Below are 21,125 nucleotides of genomic sequence, written 5' to 3'. Positions count from 1 at the left end.
GGTTTTTGTGTGATATTAGAAATCTACTTAATCTTGCAACTCTGCCCAACCATTATTGGTATGATTCTCATGTTAATTTAAAGTCAAGTGAGAGAATTGCAGCTGTTACTTAAGAAATGCTCATAAATCACCCCGACCAGATTCTGTTCTGTTTCATCTGGGCAAATTCCCATGGGAGTTTCCCTGGTGTTACAGAGCATAAACGGCTACACATAAGCAAGAAGCTGCACTTAAGCTACACTTAAGCAAGAAGTCCCATCAAGGATTTGCATTAAATTGTTTGAGAGTATTGGGATGCCTTCAACCCTCCCAAGATGTGCACCCTGACATGGTATGTTGATATTGAAGTATGTTTTAGAAATTGCAGCAGACAATAAAAAAGCTCCCCAAAGAAAACAAATTAGAACTCCTAAAAGGAAGGATCACTTTATACAATAAAGGTAATCAAACCAATGGTGAGGAAGTATTGAGGAGATAACACCACGGCTGCTAATTTGTACAGGATAGCCTGCTCAATGCAAAGAGACCTGGATAAGGGAATCTGAGACACAGGACATAACAGACACAGTTTTTCTAAGGACTTGTCTACACTTACAGCACTGAAGTGGCTGGGTCGCTGTTGCACTTAGTGAAGATGCTACCTATGCCAACAAGAGAGCTTCTTCCATCAGCGTAGGTACTCCACCGCCCTGAGAGGTGGCAGTTATGTTGATGGGAGAAGCCCTTCTGTCGACATAGCGCTGTGTACACTGGGTGTTAGGTGGGTATAACTACGTTGCTCAGGGGATTTTCCATACCACCCAGGCCTGGTCTCCACTGGGGGGAATCGATCTAAGTTATGCAACTTCAGCTACGTGAATAATGTAGCTGAAGTCTATGTATTTAGATTTACTCACTGCGGTGAGTTGACTGCTGATGCTCTCCGTCGACTCCGCCTGCACCTCTCGCTCCGGTGAAGTACGGGAGTCAACGGGAGAGCGCTCGGCAGTCGATTTATCGCATCTAGACTAGACGTGATAAATCGACCCCCGCTGGATCGATCGCTGCCCGCTGATCCAGCGGGTAGTATAGACAAGTCCTCAGAGATGTAGTTATACCAACATAAGTTTGTAGTGTAGACCAGGGCCTACTGATAGTAGCATAGAAACTTCCACTTCATTTATGTATCTTTTCAGTCATCCGGTGGATAAGTGTACTGTTCAAGGAAGTCAAGAGATCTGGATTCCATTCCCAGCCCTGCCATTGTCTCAATATGGGACCTAAGGCAAGCAATGTCACATTTCTGTGGGCTTACTTATGTGGATACTTAAGATGTGATTTTAAGCCAGTTTAGTTAAAATGGTGCCAAAGGCTTTGTGGACATGGTGATTTTGGTTTAGCTCAAGTCCATTAGGAATCAACTTTAACTAGTCCAAAATGTTCATACAGTGTTTCACCATGATCATACAGTTTTTTACACTGGTTTAACTAACTGGGGTTAAAATCACACCTTAAGTTACACATGCACAACTTACTTTTGGAACTGCTGCTACATTAATAACTTTAGGTATTTTCTAACCATCGTGAGGGAGTTGTACACAACAGACTCTGATTCCATTTTTTAACGGTTTAGGTCAGTGAGTTTTAATATGCTCAATACCATTACTGAATAATAAATATTGTCATAGTTAGGAATAGTGAGAATGGGTGGGGGTGTTACACCCACACAGGACTAATACTGAGATTTGTTAGGTAAATAGACTGCACCCTTCACCTTCTTCATGTTTCCAAACAAACATTATGTAATTCACAATTTGATTTCTATTGATGGCTAACTTTTAAAACAAAGTTTTATTCTGTTTTAAAACAGTGGAGTGAGCATCCTGGGCCAAATTCAGCACTGGTGTAAACATGCACAATCTTGTTTGAAACAAAATTATGTTAACATGAAATAGGTACCTTTTTAGTTTGTGTCAGTGAGGTCTAGTTGGAGCAGAGCACTCATGCTCCTCTAATTTGCACTGGGGCACTGTATAGATAAGTCCAAAGTCAGTGGAGCTGCGCCAGGCCTGCATTTGGCTCATTCTGTCAGACAATACTGGAATTGTTAGAAAACATACTGTGGGATCCAGTAGCTAATAAATAAGGGGGAAATGAACCTAGGAGCGTGTTCCTGAGCTGCTCTCATTTTAATTTTTTCTGTGTACCCAGGAATGATTCTTACATACTAATATTTAATTTTGAAAGTTTATTTTATTTTTAAAAATGAATTGAACTCTTTTAGCACTAAAATATTTTCTTTACAGTTTGGCAATTTTAAAACAATCTGTTGGGAAGAAAGAACACTTTATAAAAAAAACAGTTAACAGAGATAATCAGCTCATTGGGGCCAGAGATTCAGTACTGATCCAAGGGCCAATTCTATCTCTAGCTCATAATGTTAAGCTGGATATCAGCATGAGGTCTAGGCATCAAATAATAATACTTAGCATCTATGGTACACTTCAAACATTAACTAATTAATCCCCGTGATGCCCTTGTCAGGTAGGCATTATCCCAAGGTAAAGCATGGCCCAATCCAGCACCCACAGATGTTCAATGAAAAGACTCCCATTGATTAGTGAGGGACTTGGGTCAGGCCCTCAGTGAGTAGTGACAGAACCAGGACTACAAACAAGGTCTTTTGACTCCCAATCTTATGTTTAGTCCACTAGGCCATGCTGCATATTTTGTAGCTCTCTTGTGTGATAAGAGATGAGATGATGACTGTGATGATATTTTTAAATAAAATCTTAAAACCATACACATGCAGGGTCCCTTAGTGCACAGCCTACAGCTCCAAATGGGATAAGGAAGAGGGCTTTTGGTGACACTTAATCTCTTTTTACGTTCTGTCTTTGCATGCAGACTGAAGAACAATTTGAGACGTGTTAGTTTATTTGGGGGTACAGATGGCAAAATCTGGATGATCAAAGCCCGGAATGGATATTTCTAAACAGTAATCTTGACTATTGTGAATTGCACTAGCAGATAATAGATTGCAATATCAATTATGAGCCTGGAGCCAAAAGCAACAGTGTGTAGTAGCATCCAATTCCATTTTCTGTCAGTCAACAAAGAGGATTGTTGCTATTAAAACACACTGTTAGTAATGTAAATTATGAAACGTTGTTGTTTCTTTCCATAATGTTGAATAGCAATGATGATGGGCCCCTGGCATCAAAGAGTTAAGTGATTATGCCAAAACAGCACCCACCCACCCCCAATGTAGCCAATGATCAGAACATTCCAGTGATTATGTAGTGCCATGTGGATAGGGTGACCAGATAGCAAGTGTGAAAAATTGGGACGGGGTGAGAGATAATACATGTCTATATAAGACAAAGCCCCAAATATTGGGACTGTCCCTATAAAATCAGGACATCTGGTCACCCTATGTGTGGCACCTGCAGCTGAAACTGCAATGTAATTAACTAATTTGAATGGAGAATATTCTAATTTTGACATTAAATATGCTAAATTTATGCCACTATAATTTTAAGATTGATTGTGTATTGTTTTTTATTGTGTTTTGTTTTTTGGTCTTCTCATTATTAGATTGATGTTCCAGAGGAAGAGAACAGGAAAAAAGTATTGTTTTCATCACCATGTATTACGTGAGTTTCATACACATTGTTGCTCTCTTTTTCATCTTGACATATATGAAAAACAAATAAGCAGAAGATTACTTCAGATTTACAGAGGCATTAGCATTAATTTAGTCAAACTCTGATGCACCAATATTTTAGTTTATGCTGTTTAATTTTTGCAAACTAGGAATATTTGAATAAGAATCTTTCCATTTTTAGTCTAATTCATATGAAATTAAGCACTAATTACTGTAAAATAGAACAAATATTCCTGAAAGATGACTAAAAACAATGCAATTTTATTTTTGGATGGAATATAAACAACAGACTGAACTTCACGGATTTAAGAAATGGCAGCTGATATTGACTTTGAAATAAATCATTTTTGAAATCTGCTTTTTTGAGATACTGAGAAGAGCTATTTCTAGGGCTTGATGCTGAGAGGGTCTGTGCACCTACCATTCCCATTAATTGTATGTGCTCAGCACCTCACATGATCAATTATTATAGACTTATTTTGATACAGAAAGACTATGAGAGGCAGTATCATTCCTGGTGCAAATGGATACAACTCGATTTCAGTTGCATTCCATAGTATCATTTTTGGACAGTGCTAGTTTGTTGACTTACATGATTGTTCACTTGCAAAGTAAAAAACAAAATGAAGCAGAGGTGGGTTACACAAAACAGTCTGAGCCTTTCCCTTAAAGGTAAAGTTAAAAAAAAAATAATCTCAAATTAATAGTAGAACTATTCAAACTCCACTTTTCTGGTAGCTTTGAAAGTCACTAGAAAAGATCAACAGTAGCAATCTGATTTTAAAAGTCCCTCCATATCACCCTCTTAAAAAAACAACTACTAACTTTTAGCAAAATAAACTGAAAAATTTAGAATTATGAAGAAGGGTGACCAATATGTGATCAGGGTTCAAATGATGTCACAGAAAGAGATGGGGAGTGGGCAGGGATTCCTTTTTACACCTGTGTGACAATCTGTTGGGGTTCCCAAAACTGTGAGTTTCTGTATTGCCCCTCTCAGACTCAGCGTAGCAGCAGCAAAGTTCCCACTTGCTATGTGTCAGCTCTCCGACACACTGGCTTGTGTGCCTTGCCAGCAAACTTTTTAGGATTCTGCCAGTCCAAACCCTGTCTCGCAGGTAACAATCAGTGAACCCCATTCCCAAGTTCCTCAGAGACGTCTTTCTGCAACACTCACAAAAACAAGTTTGCTGGTCCTTTAACAAGACAGTACACAGTAGCTTATTACATTCAATGGGGCTAACCAACAGTCTATTTCAATCAAAGCGTTGAGTTGGTGTATGGTATAAGCAAAACAGGTTTGTTAACAAAAGGACACAGATTTAAGTGATACCAAATATAAGGAATCAGGGTAGAAATGGTTACAAACAAAATAAAATATGATTCTAAGTCTAAAACTACTTAACATACTAGTGTCTTTTCTTCAAAGCGGTTTTTCTCACCATAGTCTTTCTTCTCGCATGGCTGGCTAGACCTTTAGCCAGGATTCAACACATGGAGCTGAAAGCGCTTGGTTTCTTTCATTCCTAAGGTGAAGGATAACTAAGGGGTTCACTCCCCTCCTTATAGTCCAGTAAACCTTTGAAATGTATTATTTTGAAGTGTATCCTCAGATAAAGTTCCTTTCCTCTGCTGGGTGTGGACACCATGCTGTCTGGTGTAGATTCTGTGCTGGTTCCTCCCTTGCTGGTGATTTTTAAAACGCAAATTATCCCATCCTGCAACCTCTGATACAAGTGACTAGCCCATTGAATTTGGCCACATCTGATCTGAGATGTTGGCCTCTTTCCTTTGTCTGGAGAAAACCTGTTTATGAATTCTCCCTGACATCCCTGGTTTAAACACATTTTAGTCACATATTTCCAGCACATCTTTACAGTTCTTTGTGGGTTAACTATATATTCATTGTGCAAGAATATTAATGATCAGTGAGTTATTAGTTTTCCAGTGATATATTACATGCCACCTTTTGGGAAAATAGCATGACAACAGAATGCAGTTTGGCATGGGGGAGCTCTTAGGGTCACAGCCTCCTTCACCCTGTATTTCTGGGGGTGGTACTAAATGATAAATAATTGGTGCATTCAGTGATTTAAATATTGCTACACAGCAACTTTGTGTTCCAGTTAAATGAAAAAAATTGAATTCAGTGTGTAGTATCTTGCTGTAAATTGTAAAGCTGTCAGGGGCATTGATTTCCCCCCCCCCCCCTACATTAAGAGTTTATATTTTCTGAAATCCACCATGGAAAAATAAAGCTTGTCCCAATAGAGGAAAATTGTCTTCTCTGCTACAAAACATCATGCTGCATTTTCAAGGTTTTGGGGGGGAGGAGGTGTGTGAATCTTGCTGTACTATTTAAACTAACATTTCACAGTGGCTCATCTGTCAAACAGACTAAATAAAAATGTGATTGCAGCCATTGCTGATGTGTGTCCCCCGCCCCGTCCCCTCCACTGAAGATTGACTACAGGCTGTCCAGCTATAAAAAAATATTTTAAAAGCCTATGTTGCTCAGATTTTTTTTTTTTAAATGTGGCTTCAGCAGAATAAGACCGCATTACTTTCCCTTTTTTGTGTATTTCTTAACTTGGAAATATTCTATTGGCCAGCTTCTTAACTGTGCAAAATATGAGTGGACAGGGGCAGGGTGGCTTCGAGTCAGCTTTCCAAACCTCTGATCCTGGGCAGGCCAGCCAGGAAAAGAGACCTGATGCAATTGAAAGCAGCTCTCCAGGACCAAGGTGCCAGCTAGGGATCAGCCACAGCACTGCCCATGCTGCCTCACTCCCTCCCACTCCTGGCATCCTACAGCCTGCTACTTCCCACTCGACATACACCCTACTGAGAGGCAGGGATTGGATATTGGAGAGCTAGGCCTATGGATAGTTTGTACCCGTTTAGGGCAGCTTTCTGCCTGCTTTGTGCTGTCTCAGTACAACCTTTAGGCCCCCATTTTTAACCATCTTGGCCAGAAAGATATAAATATGGTGGATTTTGCTTCATGATCACTATTGTGGGTATCCTATGCAATTTGTTCTGGCTGTGTAATGCCCACAAGAAGTGAAATGACAAAAATATTAAAATTAATATGTAAAGCCAACTTATTCTTTTGTTTGTGCAGGGGTCCGAGATGCGTAGCTCGGTTTGAATATATCGGAGATCAGAAAGATGAGCTAAGTTTTTCAGAAGGTGAAATTATTCTTCTTAAGGAATATGTAAATGAAGAATGGGCCAGTGGAGAGCTGAAAGGCACATCTGGAATTTTCCCCTTGAACTTTGTGGAAATTATTGAAGATCTGCCTGGATTAGGTACAATATATCAGCATTCTCTAAGTGTGTAACTGGAATAGAGTCAGTGTATACCATTTAGTATTGCATGTAGGTAGTATGACATAATGTATGAGGAGTTGAAAAGAAAAATGCACTTTATTTAGAAGGACTACTAAAAATGAGGAAAGGATTAGTGAAGACGAGACAAAAATGAAAGAGGACAAACAAGTGAAAATTGAAAGGAAAATTAGCCTTTTGAAGAGAAGCCAGTTCTTGAATACAGTAAAAGCTGTGTTATCCAGCACTTTACTAGCTGAAACGCTCTATAAACTGGCAGTCCGGCTGGCACAGGACTGGCAGGCTCCCTACCTGGATCCGCATGGCTGCACGGAAGCAGCGACATGTCCCCGCTGCTCCTAGGCGGAGGAATGGTCACGAGGGGTTTGGAGTGCAGGAGGGGGCATGGGCCAAACTCTCTCCCTCTTAGTTAACTAGAATTTTTCACTTACCAGCACCTCGCATACCCCCAACATGCTGGATAAAAAAGTTTTTACTGTAATATGGTATCGCAAAATGCTGTTCTTGATTTTCACTTCCTCTCCAACATGTTGAACTCACATCACTTGAAATTCTGAAGAGCAAGAGCAACTATTTGAACCGTTTATACTTTATTATGTAGGTGTAGGAGCACCACTGAAGAACAAGAGGGAGAGTTCTGCTTGTCTTTCTCAGGTAGGCTATTGGAATTCAATACACTGAAGCCAAATTAACATGAGGTAAATTGCATAAGATAAATTTTCATAGTGATGCATAGGGAGGATCAGCTACACAACCTTCATCGAAATTAGTAGGCATTATTAAGCATCTTATTCTCAGTGCATTGTGTAAATAATTACTCATAGAAACCTCAATTGCAATTGATGAAATGATTCAGTTAGCAGGAAGTCATCAGACATAGTTCTTACTCTTATTTCCTTTGTTTAGGCAATTTCTATTGTTCAGTCTCTTGTGATTTGTTGAGCTACTGTAGTTTAGTTTAGTCTGCTTTTAATTTGTAATGGGCATTAGATAGTGTCTTTTGTTTCTGTTATCCCGCCACTAAATATGTTAAAAGGGGAGGCAGACAGTATGAGACAGGAGTAACCCACGTGAAAGTTTCTTAAATTGGATGATCATTGAAATGTTATTCTAAGCTACAACTGTATAGAGCACATATGATATAATGGTTTACACAGGGGTAATTCATTTGTGGGAAGGGATTAATTCTTTGTTTAATTAAGGTCTGTGGCCCTGGTTATACATTCAGCACTCTATGCCCCCACAACTCACAGTGGAATACCTGCTGCTTTCAGCAGTAGTTTGGACAGCGATCAGATATATGGGCTGTATGTAATAAATATCTAAAGTTAGCTCTTACTGGTTCAGTGCCTTCCTGTAACATTCATCATTGAATAAGAAAGTCAGCCACTATTCTCGCCCTTTGTTTATCTTCTTTCCCTCCCTTTGTGAATCTTCTCTGTTCTTTCTTCCACATTTCCTTCCCTATAGCAACTCCTATTTCCCAACCCAGTGGACTCTACTCCCATTTATCCCCTAGATGAAAAAAATGATCAGTGATTACATAGCTAATGGTGGGAGGAAATTTTTGTCATTGGGCTTTGAAGATAACACTTCAGTCAGATTAATAAGGGATAGAGCAGTTTGCGCTGAATCACTTACATACTGTTCCCATTTGCAAGGTTCTAGCCCTCATAGCTACAGAGAATTTATTTAATTTATGAAAACTTAGATTATGGACAATCTGAATATGCCAGGCAGGTCCTATCAATACATTATACAAGCCATGCATTTCATAGCCCTGGGTTAAAACAAAAGAGTAGGGGTCAGGGAGATCATGACGTTTAAATTCAGTTGAACCAGTTGATTGTGTGGCTTTGGTACAAATTACCCCTTCACTTTCCTGTGTTCCTGTTCATTCAGCAGAGCCTCCTTGAAAACCAGCTTCTGTGGCAGTGTGACACTTTCCTGTGTTGTTAATAAGTGACCAGGGGGACAAAACAACAATATTTTCAAAATCTACTTTTCAGGCCTCTTGTAATTTTTCCCTTTTAGACATCTCTTAAAGTAAAACATGTGCACACAAAAGATCATATTCAAAATTTGCTTGACTCTCTTCCTTTCAAAGCACAGTGCTAAGAAAAGGATTGTGCACCTCTACAAGCATCGTAAACCAAGTCTGTGGATTCACGATCTCCTCTGTACACTTTGCAAGTCAGGATTGTTATAAAACTCTCCCTCTCTCCCCCCACACCCCACCCCTTAACTTCAATACTCTAATGCAGGGGTTGACAACCTTTCAGAAGTGGTGTGCCTAGTCTTCATTATTTATTCACTCTAATTTAAGGTTTCGCATGCCAGTAATACATTTTAACATTTTTAGAAGGTCTCTTTCTATAAGTCTATAATATATAAATAAGCTATTGTTGTATGTAAAGTAAATAAAGTTTTTAAAATGTTTAAAATAAAATTAAAATGCAGAGGCCCCCCCCGGATGGGTGGCCAGGACCCGGGCGGTGCAAGTGCCACTGAAAATCAGCTCACGTGCCGCCTTTGGCACGCATGCCATAGGTTGCCTACCCCTGCTCTAATGTGTGTTAAACCAATTAAGCAAATATAATATTATGAAAAAAAAAATAGATTGTATTCATGGGGGTTACCCTCCCTGTCTAAATCTATGGCTCCACCCAAGTCTCTGTTTTAAAATATACTTGACATTTCCTGCAAACAGGTCTTGTGTTTGTTTACTTTGACAGACTGATAGACAGTCTGGAGAGTGGTGTGAAGCGCTTCATGATTTTACAGCAGAAACCAATGAAGACTTATCCTTTAAAAAGGGAGACTACATCCAGATATTGGAGCATGTGGACTCAGAGTGGTGCAGAGGGAGACTGAATGATAGCGAAGGCATTTTCCCAGCAGTTTTTGTTCAGACCTGCTCCGGTACAGTATTTCTAGTGGAAGATAAATTCTCATTTCTTAACCCAAATCCCTGGTAACAAACACACTTATTTGAAGTGCTCATAATGACGATTGGTGCTCTAGTTCCTAGTGATGTAATTAGCTAGGTATATCTGTAACACTAAGCAATACTACAGTGACATGCCATTGTCTAGAAATCAAACTAGACCTTGAACCAACATTTCCCAAATAATGGCACAGAGCCAATTATTACAGCTGAAAAGATACCATTAGAGATGAGAACTTTGCTCTAATTTAAGTTTGCATTTGAAGCTGATCTTTGTATCAGTAAACAATATCCAGGTTTAATTACTGCTTGGAATGTTTAATGTGCCCTGTACTCTAAAGTAATACTAACATCTGACAGGAAAGCCAGGTTAGTTTTGGCCTGGGCTTTATCACTGAGGTAAAACCATTGTCTTCAAATTAAATCTGCAGTTACAGCTGTCCAATGCTATAGCCTTCAGTGGGGTTTCACAGGTGTAACTGAAGACACTGAGCCAAGTTGGCAGCTGGTATGAATCAGTGTAGCTCCACTGAAGATTCGGCCCATAATTTGTGGACAGTGGAGTTGCATTGATGGCCCTGTCCAAAAAAAATAACTTACTCTATTCTGTTTAATTGAAGAAACATGAGCATGAAACCAGTCTAGTTCACTCTCTAAGAATGGAATTAGTTCTCTATGGCTAACAGTAGTCAAAAGCAGTAAAATTTTAGGTTTTTTCCCACTCAATTAAATACCTGTGATTCAGAATATACAGAAAGTAAGGTGGCTTTACATAGTCAGTTTCAGAGTTTGATACTGTTACCTACTGATCCATTACTATATACATTACATCAGGGTAGTCAATTATTTTTTTGTCAAAGTCCAGGCTCCAGAAAAAATAAAAAATAATAATCATAATAAAAAGATTTCAGGGTCCATTCAAAAGCATCTGGAAGTCCAGATTTGGCCTGCAGTCCTCCTATTGAATATCCCTGCATTACATTTTCCAGTTAGGAAGAGAAAAGACCAGCTCCTCCCTGTAACACTTCAGTTAATGAGAAGGGTTGGGTAGGTAAGCAGTGGGACAAGCTCTTGACTCAATCTCTGAAATCCCCTTCCTATGAAATGAACTCATTTCTACTGCAGAGGAAATAATCTGTCTGTAAGGAATATCAACAGCAGATTTCAAGTGAAAGATGTTGAGTTTTTATAGTGGTAGAAGTTCATTTCTCAGTATGATTATTTTATTATATTATTGTGACCCATGCAACATGTAGGATTTATTGCAGTTGTGTTCCACACTATGAACTAATAATGCACTCTGTGAATGTAGGGAGAGAGAGTCCAAGCACTGAAAACCTCGTCTTGTTGGGGAATTCTCTTTAAAAATTGTTTTTATATTTTAAGCAAATATTTTGTAATCTCTTGTGTGTTGTCGATATTCTACAGCTGGAGTAAAGACAGCACAGTCTCCAGGATGCAGGAAAGGAAAAGCCAAGGCTTTGTATGACTTCCAGGGAGAGAATGAGGATGAGCTCTCCTTCAAGGTAAATATCTTAGTCATTGCTGCTAGCTCACAGACCTCGAAAGAGATGGGGCAGCAGTCTATTGAGAAGGCAGATTGTATGGAGCAGACCAACTTAGCTGGACCTCATCTACCTTAGAAACACAGCTAGAAAAGGAAAACTTTTACTGCTCTGGAAATAAGGCCAAATCCTTGGACAGAGTGGGGGAGTGAAAGGGGCACAAAGATGGCATAATGCCCACCTTTGAAATCTGCTGCCCTGTGTCAGTCCAGTTCCGTGGCATAAATTAGAGTAGGTTATCAACCAGCCCCAAGGGGTTGAAACAACAGCTCTGTGAATCCATGAAGGATAGGGAAGCCCCATCCATGCCAGAAATGCTTCTACGGTAGCAGTAGGGAGGTTGGCATAGGAGCAATTACAATGAATCTGCACTCCAGGAAGACTCGCTTTGCAGTGGGCTGATCCTCCTTTGGCTGGTTATGTTGACCCCAGGCTGCCCAGCAAGAGTTACCACATTCAGATTTGAAAGTTACGAGGTCAATAAAGTAGCAGTTTATAAATGCCTCATATCAAACATCTACTCAGCCTCTGTAGTGCTTAGAGCTAGCATATCCACCTCTGCTAACAGTGCAAATATATAACTGTGCTAGTACTAGGAAAGCCCACATCCAGGTACTCTTCATCAACATTCCAGGAAGATCACTAGAATATTAGATGAACCTGAGACTCAGCAGCCAAGTGGTTATTTACTGAAAATGAATCAATTGTTTCAGGACACTTGCAATACATGGACTGACCACAATGTGTCTGTTCCCAAAGGGAAAAGTTGAAAATCTGCATGCTACAAAAGGTCTATTTTACAGTATGTCCTAGCAGGGTACATCATGAGGGTGTATCACTTAGTCAAACTAGGATTTGCTCCTGGATCTTTGTCTGTTTACTGGGGATCTTTCCAAAACGTTAACTTTTTGATGAGTAGTAGCAACTATCGAAGTCCCAAGTGTTTGTCTGTACCTCTGTTAATGTGGATGTTTTTGTCTTTTCTATAACTTTACTGTGACTTCAGTCAGGGTACAGCTGTTCGGAAAGGAATAAAATATCTTGAATAAAGTCAGATCGTAGTTTTAGTTTGACAAATTGATCCTGTCACCTTGTCACACTTCTTAGAAAAAAGATAAAATGAAGTTTTCTGACCAGATGCATTCATTTTCAGTTGTATCAAAAATTAGAGATCTGATCAAATAGGGCATGATAGAATTTATCCCACTGTGCCTAGGAAACAGAAGACGGGATGAAATATAGGAACGTAACAGTAGTAGTTGCAGCACCTACACCCTATGATGGTGGGCTCTTTAAAATACATTCAGTACAGTGTGTTTGGGTTTCCTGAGACGTTTTCACAGCACAGCATGCAGTTGTGACATAGAAAATCAAATGACATACTGCTTGCTGGGTATTCAGACAGACTATTTGAAGAGGTAAAAGATGTTAGCAAGAAGGAGTGGGTCTATAGTATATCAGAACCAATGACCTAGATACTGAGGGAACTTGAAACTTAAATTGGCAAGACCTGCATAAGACATTCAAAGCAAGATCAGATAAATAGTAATCTCAAAAATATTACCTTTTACTGTGACTAAAGCAGATCCTATGTTGAGCACTTAAGTTTTATGTTCTTGGGAGACTACAGGAGCAGAGTATTCTAGAATAAAAGCAGAACCAATGCACTGGAAGAAAGGACAGGACTATGAGAGAGAATTTTAGATTAAGCATGGGGCACAGCATGATGAAAATAGGAGCAAGGAATAGTAGATCAGACAGTACTAATTTTAGTCCACTTCAGACAACCTGTTAAACTCCTCAGACCATTGTGCCTCACTTTTGGGAACCGTAATATGAAGAAAAGGAGTGAGTGTCAGGGATGGATAACAAGAACAATGGGGGTCAGACACTTAACTTGTAGCAAAGAGCCGAAAAGGAATTGTACTTACTAGGAAAAAAAAAAACCAGTTAAGGGAGAATATACTTCCCTGTTCCATGACAAAGAAGTTTAAGTGGCTCATCAGCATATACTCTGTTATATATATACACCAAAACTCAAGGGGCTAGATCCAAAAAGAAATGTAGGGACTTAACTGTAACTTTAGGTACCTGCATCAAAAAAATTAGATTTTCAAAATCCCTGCTCAGCTGCTATAACTTTGTTTCCAGGCACCTAAGTTTCCAGTGATAAAGTTCATTAGATGCCTAAAAATCCACTGCTAGCCAGGTACACAGTTGCTTCAGTCCAGGCACCTAGCTCATGCCTAAGCCCTGGTGGGATCTGCCAATTAGGCATTGCCCCACTTATCTTGCCTAAGGGGCCCAATGTGATAGACATGCTCAGAGGCCTGCCCTGATTTGGAGCATGAATTTGAACCTGCATCTCCCATTTCTCAGAACAGAACCCTAACTATGGGATATTTCGAGATAGGTGTCTCCCAAGTCTGTGAAGATGTTTTACTTCGTATAAATGTAAAGTTAGCAAGAGCTGCCAATATTGTATTTTTATTTTTCTCTATATAAATCAAAGTTTTATGGAGGTGAATTTTTGTTACTGCTTCTCCCTCTAATCCCATATCAAGCTATATTTGAGTAGAAAAGATTCATCATTGCTCATTTTCTTACAGGCAGGTGATATGATAACAGAGTTGGAACCTGTAGATGAAGACTGGATGAGTGGAGAAGTACAAGGCAAATCTGGAATATTTCCCAAGAATTTTGTTCAAGTTCTATAGATATCATAGGGATGGAGCCCAGTTCTGCTCACTAGGCATATGGAAGCAAATGCTTATCTAGCACAAAGGCACATTATACTTCAGCAAACAAAGAACTACCATCTTTGTTGTCACTTGAGTTATTACTTTGACTATCAAATATGATTTGCACTATATTGTCCAGAAAGAGAACCACATCATATATAACATATTAATTCCTGAAACACCAACATTTGCCGTGACAACAAAACTTAGTCATACTTTGTGAATGTTCCACATGAGCTAGCAAACAGAATTTCCACAGGATTTTTAATAGTTTCCAGCTAGGGAAATTAAATGTAGTACAATATCTTACAAATTAAGTGAACTGCATTCTAGTAGTTGACCTGATCTGGTATTTCATTTATCCTGCATACAATTTGCATAAATTAAGATTGTTTAATAGGCTTTTTAGAAATACATTTATTTTGCAGATTTAAGTATTGTATGTTAAATATGTATACCACATTTTTGATTTTCAGATTTCACTACTGCTTGAGTTAATATCCTCATTAGCAATAAAAAGCAGTTGTTTTAGGATTGAGAGGATAAAAGTACCATTTATTATCTTGCGGAAAAATGTCAAGCCCTAACGTATGATCGACACCTTGTAGAGTTTGTCATTTCATATATGGGATACCAAAGTCTAACAAGCAGGAGGATCAAAAGGCTAAGAAAACTTCACTCACTTAATAGTTTCTCCATCTTTGAATGTAGGGCTGAGTGAACATGTGAAGTTCAAGGTTTTTGTACTTGTAGAGTTCATAAAACTGGAATGAACTCATCAATCTTTTTTACTGAAGAGTGATTACACCTGTCTGCCCCCCAACACATTTTTCTAGTTAAAGGGAAACCTGCTCTGTGTGCTAAGGAATAGATGAGAAGTCACCAACATTTAAAAACAAAAAAACCCTCACCTTTTGGTTGGTTCAAGCTAGTGCCCCAGGGAGAGTGTTTTCCTATTAGAAATTCTCTCTTTCCCTCTCTGATCCAGTCTCTGGGTTTGTCAATCTTCGTTTCTCTTACACAGAAACAAACCCACTTCCATTCCCATTTCAGTTTAACATTCAAACCTGACAGTGTTTGAAATTAGCAAGAGACGTTTACCTAGCCGTTCTATAAACCCCCAGCACGTTTCACGGCGGCTGCCATTCTTGTGTTTTGTTTTGTTTTTTTCAGTGAAATAGTTTATTTTAATAGGAATATTTCACAGCCTTATGTCTATGAGTAAGAACAACTAATTGAGGTATCCACTAAAAGTTATTTTCTATAAATCAGCTAAATAACATATAAGATGTAGCATTGTAAATTATCTGTCAAGGCAGAAAGGTTAATTTCTCTTGGTGGCTGCTGCTAACAGGCACAAAGATTTATATTTTTTTAACAAAAACAATGCAAAATTATATAAGTTAAATTACAGAGACTAAATAAGTCTGATATTAGACATATTTCCAGATAAGAACAGTGCATTCTAAAAACCAATACTTTCCAGAATGTTTGACAATAGCTCCATATTAAACAAGTTAATTGTTAACCCACCTCCCATTCTGGGCCGATGTGTACTGTAAAAAAACAAAATCAAAACATTTAATCTTCATTATGCTGCAGTTTATTCTGTACATGTTCAATGGTATCCTATTCTCACATGAGCAACTGGCCTCTTTTGTAATCTCTGAAGAACAAGGCAACTGAACAAACTGCGTGTATATTATATCTGAGGATTAATATGTGCAGGTGGCAAATAAGGAAAGCTAGGCTTTTCAGAATCTCTTTCCATCAGAAAAGCATAGCATAGGGTAAAAGTCAGAGCATCAAGGTGTTGGTTCAGCATTGATCATTTAAAGTTTGGAGACCTTTTTATCAAGTTCCATCTTTAATATCTTGATTTAATTTTGAAGTCTAACACAGGCCTCTCTACTGCTATCTCTCATCTTATGATGATGATTTCCCCTGGGCTTATAGAAAGGATGTTCAGATACTATAGCAATGGACTATATAAAAACCCTAGTAAAATACAATAGACGTTAGCACTCAAAACTTGCCTTTTTAATTTTTAGTTCATGGACAAATGTGCCCTAAAAGTAAATTCTAACTCCACTTAAGAATGATAAACCTATATGTACTCTCTTTTGGAAATGTCTTCTCCCCCTTCACTTGAAGAAAAAAAACTAGTGTTGCTTTACCATATGGGTACCATGTCAAAGGTTTAAGCAAAATGGACTCCTTTCACCATGGCTCTGTGCCAATGCGATTGGTCAACCGCCTGTAAATATTTTGAATAGTAGAACTAGTAAAAATTTAAGAACTTCATAAAAAAAGACACTTACTCAGCTTGCTTCCTCCAAATGAGATACCTAAATCACTGAGGAGACAGATAAGGTATTAGTGTGCAATGTTTACTTACTTTTGACTTTGGGCTTGTCTACATGGGGGGGTAATGGGCTCCACAGTGCACTTCAGAAATCACATCCCTAATGTGCTGTGCATTAATTGGTCTGTGTAGACATTACTGGTGCTCTTTAATGCAGTGCTGTTTCAAACGGTGCTACATTAAACCATACTAGTGAACCTTTACCGTGCACCAGCAGGGTATACATGGAGACATTAATTTCTAAAGCACATTAACATGGGCATATCTCACACACCCCCACAGTTCACATTACCTTGCTGTGTAGACCCTTTCATTATGTCAGTTCTCTAAAGCTTTGATACAAATATTTTTGAATCAACAGTGCTGAATTTATAAATTTTTCCAAAAGAAAAAGGGTGTGTGAAGTTTTGGCTATATTGGCCTATTAATAATTTTTACCACTTTAATTTAATGCGTAACATCCATTACATTTCAAACTTTTTAAATAAACATCTGTTTAATTGAATAATCCTTGTATTTTATTTTGTAACTCTGAATACTAAATCAGGAAATATAGCAAACATAATACCACTTATGTATTATACTTAATGTTTAAGTCATAAAAGGATAAAATGGCTGGAAGCTGCAAATTCAGAACAATAGTGCCATCTAAGGGCTTTTTATATTATTGTAGCTTTGCCAGTTCAGAAAATCATCGCTTTAAATTTCAGTCCCTTGATCAAATTAATCTGCAAAAAATATCTGCTTTACTGTTAAACTAAATATATTGTCTACACAGAAAAAACCTAAAATCTCTACTGATTACAAGGATGTAATTCAGCAGAAAGGGAAAATGAAAAGGGAAAATTCCTGTGAAAATCCTAAATTACATTTACAATTAATATGAAAGATTATGCTATCTTGAAATTCAACCAGGGGCCTATGATTCATTAATATGATATAGAGTGGTTTTCCTAAGCTTAAGGCTGTTAGTGTTTTGTTAAATCATCCACAGTGAAAGTAGCATCTTTGTAACAGAACACATTTTTCCATGATTTTTATATATAGTACAAAATAAAAACTTTTACATTCTGCAAGTCCAAATTTGTCTCCAGAATTATGGTAACAGTATAAATTAAATTTGTATTTAACCAATAAATTTTTATATGTATGTCTGAGTCACATTTGAGTCTGTATTTACCTTTAACGCTCACTAATTCTGATTTAATGAAAGGACTGATATCTTTAAATACACAGATCTTATATCAATATTTCCATTAGGGATTTAAAAAAATAAATAAAAATAGTACACTGTATAAATGTGCCTTACACCAGTAGTCACCATTTTGGAAATAATTGCACCTTTGTCCTTCCATAGTCTGTTCAATAGACCAGGCCTCTAGCAATCACCTCTCTATTAGAAGTGTCACATGACAAAAGCTACAATTTTGTGTCAGAAGTCACAGAATCCATTACTTCTAAAGACCTCTGTGACTTCAGACCTGGCGGCTGGGACCTACAGGGTCGCACCACCTCCCGCAGCAGCAGGGAACTGTGAGGTATCCCCACCACAGCAGGGCAGGAGAACCCCGCCCCCCCCCCCCCCGCAGCTTCTGCCACTGGGGAGGGCGCAGGGGGACCCTGGAGCTCTGAGCCACCCCACCCCTTCCCATTTTATCACAGATATTTTTAATAGAAGTCAGGGACAGGTCACAGGCTTCTGTGAATTTTTCTTTATTGCCCATGACTTTTACTAAAAAATATCCATGACACAACCTTAGCCTTACACGACTCTCTCCATCCAACCCAGGGATTTAAGCTGCAGTTCAAGGGCCTGCCAGCCTTTACATGTATAAGTTCTCTAATGCCTTAGTCCGAAAAACAAAATAATAAATTGTCTAAATGAATGCTAAGCTTACCAAATGTCACCCAGGTTCCACAGGGGAACGCTGATAGGTTCCGAAGTCCTTCAAACTTTTCAGCTGAGTTTGCCCTCTTGGTTAACAGTTTGTGTCAGTTTTTAGATCAAGTACTTCTCAGTCAATTTCAGCTGAGACTTTATATCAAAAGCCTCTCTCTATTTTCTGGGACTCAGCCAGAACCAGTATATGCAGTTCACCCAGCATTCAGTAGTTCTCCAGACTTGCTTACCTGTCCCAGGGTCTGTAATAATTACCCCCATCACACACTGATTTTAGTTCCTGGAGGGAGTTAGCAACCCATGGAGCTAGCATACAATCCCTGGCTCAGAGCTACAGGTAACTTTTATAAAGTTGAAACAATACTCTCAAAAATATTGCATGCGTCTATAGCACCTGTCACACCTGGATGGCTTATCTCCCTACCCGTAGAGGAATAAAGCTATAGTGCTAAAGCACTCTTATAGTGGTTTAACTGCATCTATACTATTGGGGTTGTACAACATTATCTGTACTGGTATAATTAAAACAGTACAACTTGAGACTCAGCAATCTCAATTGTAGTTGGATTGTTGTAAATAGGTAAGAATAATCACTCTTACGTGCTTGAATACAACAGGTTAAAAAGGCTAATAATAGGAGAACTAGATGGTCCAGGAGATTGGTAACAGGATACAGTGTCTTTCACTAGAAACAACTGGAAATTACTATCACCTGAGAAGCCTATATAGAATGAATGGAGAAGTTTCACTCTAATTCCCAGTAAACAGGCAGCTCTAAAGCCATTATAATTAGCACCCTTGTTAGTAGCGCACATAGCAAGGATGGAAATGGTCAGGGCAATTGAACTAAACTTGAACCCCCACTTTCTGTTCTGTTTAGACAACTTTGGTCCCCAGGACTGCCAATCCAGCACCCTATGAACACTAAATTCATATTAACATTTTTATTTTGGAAAGAAAGGTAATCATTTCTATTTCATATAATTGACAAGACAACATCAGGTTCAGGGCTCTTATTAGATTACCTTGCAACCACTTCTTTGTAGTGGTATCTTTTAGACATTTTACCAGAATAGCCTGACTTTTGGAACACTTCAGATTTACTTTGAAGAGACCAGCCAGCACTCAAAATGTTTTGATATTCCAGTAACTACATCCGGTATAAAGCCTGCAGAAATTCTGTAACAGTACCATCAGAATTCTCTGAACTTCCACCATGCAGCTGTTACGAATTGAGAACAATTCTTAAGATCTAATTTGGCAAATACCCTTGCTGCTGTCAAATAGTCAAGTACCCTGAACTCTTGCAGTTCCAACTCAATTTAATCCTGTTTCAGACAGACAGGTCTGAAGTCTATCCGTTCTGGTATCTGTAAGGTTACCCACCTACTCAAAAAATTTCGGCTGGCTCTGCTTTGTGCCACACAAAGAAATAAGCTTATTTTAACATTGCTATCATAACTAAAACAATACAGTTGGATGTCTCTTCCTGCTAAATGGCAATCTGGTTTCCCTAGCTTAAATATAATTGTTGCCCAAGTATTTAGTAAGAATGTTTCTACCAAGGATTGCAAATCAATTTACAGAGCAAACTCAACTCAATTATGTCACTTTGAAAGCTTTGTTTTCTCAGTCACAAAAATCATAGAAATGTAGGACTAGAAGGGACCTTGATAAGTCATCTAGTCCATCCCTTGCACTGTGGCAGGACTAAGTATTATCTAAATCATCCCTGGTTTCTCTAACCTGTTCTAAAAAAATCTTTGGTGATGGAAATTCCACAACTTCCTTAGATAGTTTTTTCCAGTGCTTAACTACCCTACCCTTATGTTAGGAGGAAATTTTTCCTAATGTCTAACCTAAGTCTCCCTTGCTGCAATTTAAGCCCATTACTACTTGTCCTGTCCAGAGTGTTAAGAACACTATCACCCGCCCTATTCATAACAACCTTATGTCCCCCCCTTAGTCTTCTTATCTCCAGACTGAAAAAAAATGGGTTTGTTTAATCTTCCCTCATAGGTCATGTTTTCCAGACCTTTAATTATTTTTTGTTGCTCTTCTCTGGACTTTCTCCAATTTGTGGACATCTTTCCTGAAGTCTGATGCCCAGAACTGGACACTGTACTCCAGGGGTCGGCCACCTTTCAGAAGTGGTGGGCCGAGTCTTCATTTATTCACTCTGATTTAAGGTTTTGCGTGCCAGTAATACATTTTAACATTTTTAGAAGGTCTCTTTCTATAAGTCTATAATATATAACTAAACTATTGTTATGTAAAGCAAATAGATGGTTAAGCTTCATTTAAAATTAAATTAAAACGCAGAGCCCTCCGGACCGGTGTCCAGGACCCGGGCAGTGTGAGTGCCACTGAAAATCAGTTTGCCTACCCCTGCTGTACTCTAATTGAGGTCTTATCAGTGCTCAGTAGAGTGGACGAATTAATTCTTGTGGTTACCTTTCCGCTCCTGCTAATACATCCCAGAATAATGTTCACTTTCTTTACAACAGTATTACATTGTTGTTGACTCATATTTAGTTTGTGATCCATTATAACCCCCAGATCCTTTTCTGCAGTACGCCTTCCTAGGCAGTCATTTCCCATTTTGTATTT

General features: G+C 38.6%; 1 protein-coding gene across 2 annotated transcripts in view; it reads left to right on the top strand.

Annotated features, from left to right (window-relative positions):
• The window catches only part of SH3D19 (SH3 domain containing 19), a 137,636-nt gene extending 122,852 nt beyond the window's left edge, over nt 1-14,784 (top strand). For both annotated transcript variants that reach the window (XM_034772942.1, XM_034772941.1), the window contains 6 exons: nt 3,577-3,635; nt 6,771-6,958; nt 7,599-7,651; nt 9,733-9,919; nt 11,373-11,470; nt 14,119-14,784. In XM_034772942.1, coding sequence (XP_034628833.1) covers nt 3,577-3,635; nt 6,771-6,958; nt 7,599-7,651; nt 9,733-9,919; nt 11,373-11,470; nt 14,119-14,226 — 693 coding nt within the window. In that variant the 3' untranslated portion in view covers nt 14,227-14,784. The remainder of the gene's footprint in view (nt 1-3,576; nt 3,636-6,770; nt 6,959-7,598; nt 7,652-9,732; nt 9,920-11,372; nt 11,471-14,118) is intronic.
• The last annotated feature ends 6,341 nt before the right edge of the window (nt 14,785-21,125 follow it).

The sequence above is a fragment of the Trachemys scripta genome, chromosome 5, assembly GCF_013100865.1.
Source record: "Trachemys scripta elegans isolate TJP31775 chromosome 5, CAS_Tse_1.0, whole genome shotgun sequence".
NCBI lineage: Eukaryota > Metazoa > Chordata > Testudines > Emydidae > Trachemys > Trachemys scripta.
This window is presented reverse-complemented; position numbering and strand designations above follow the sequence as displayed.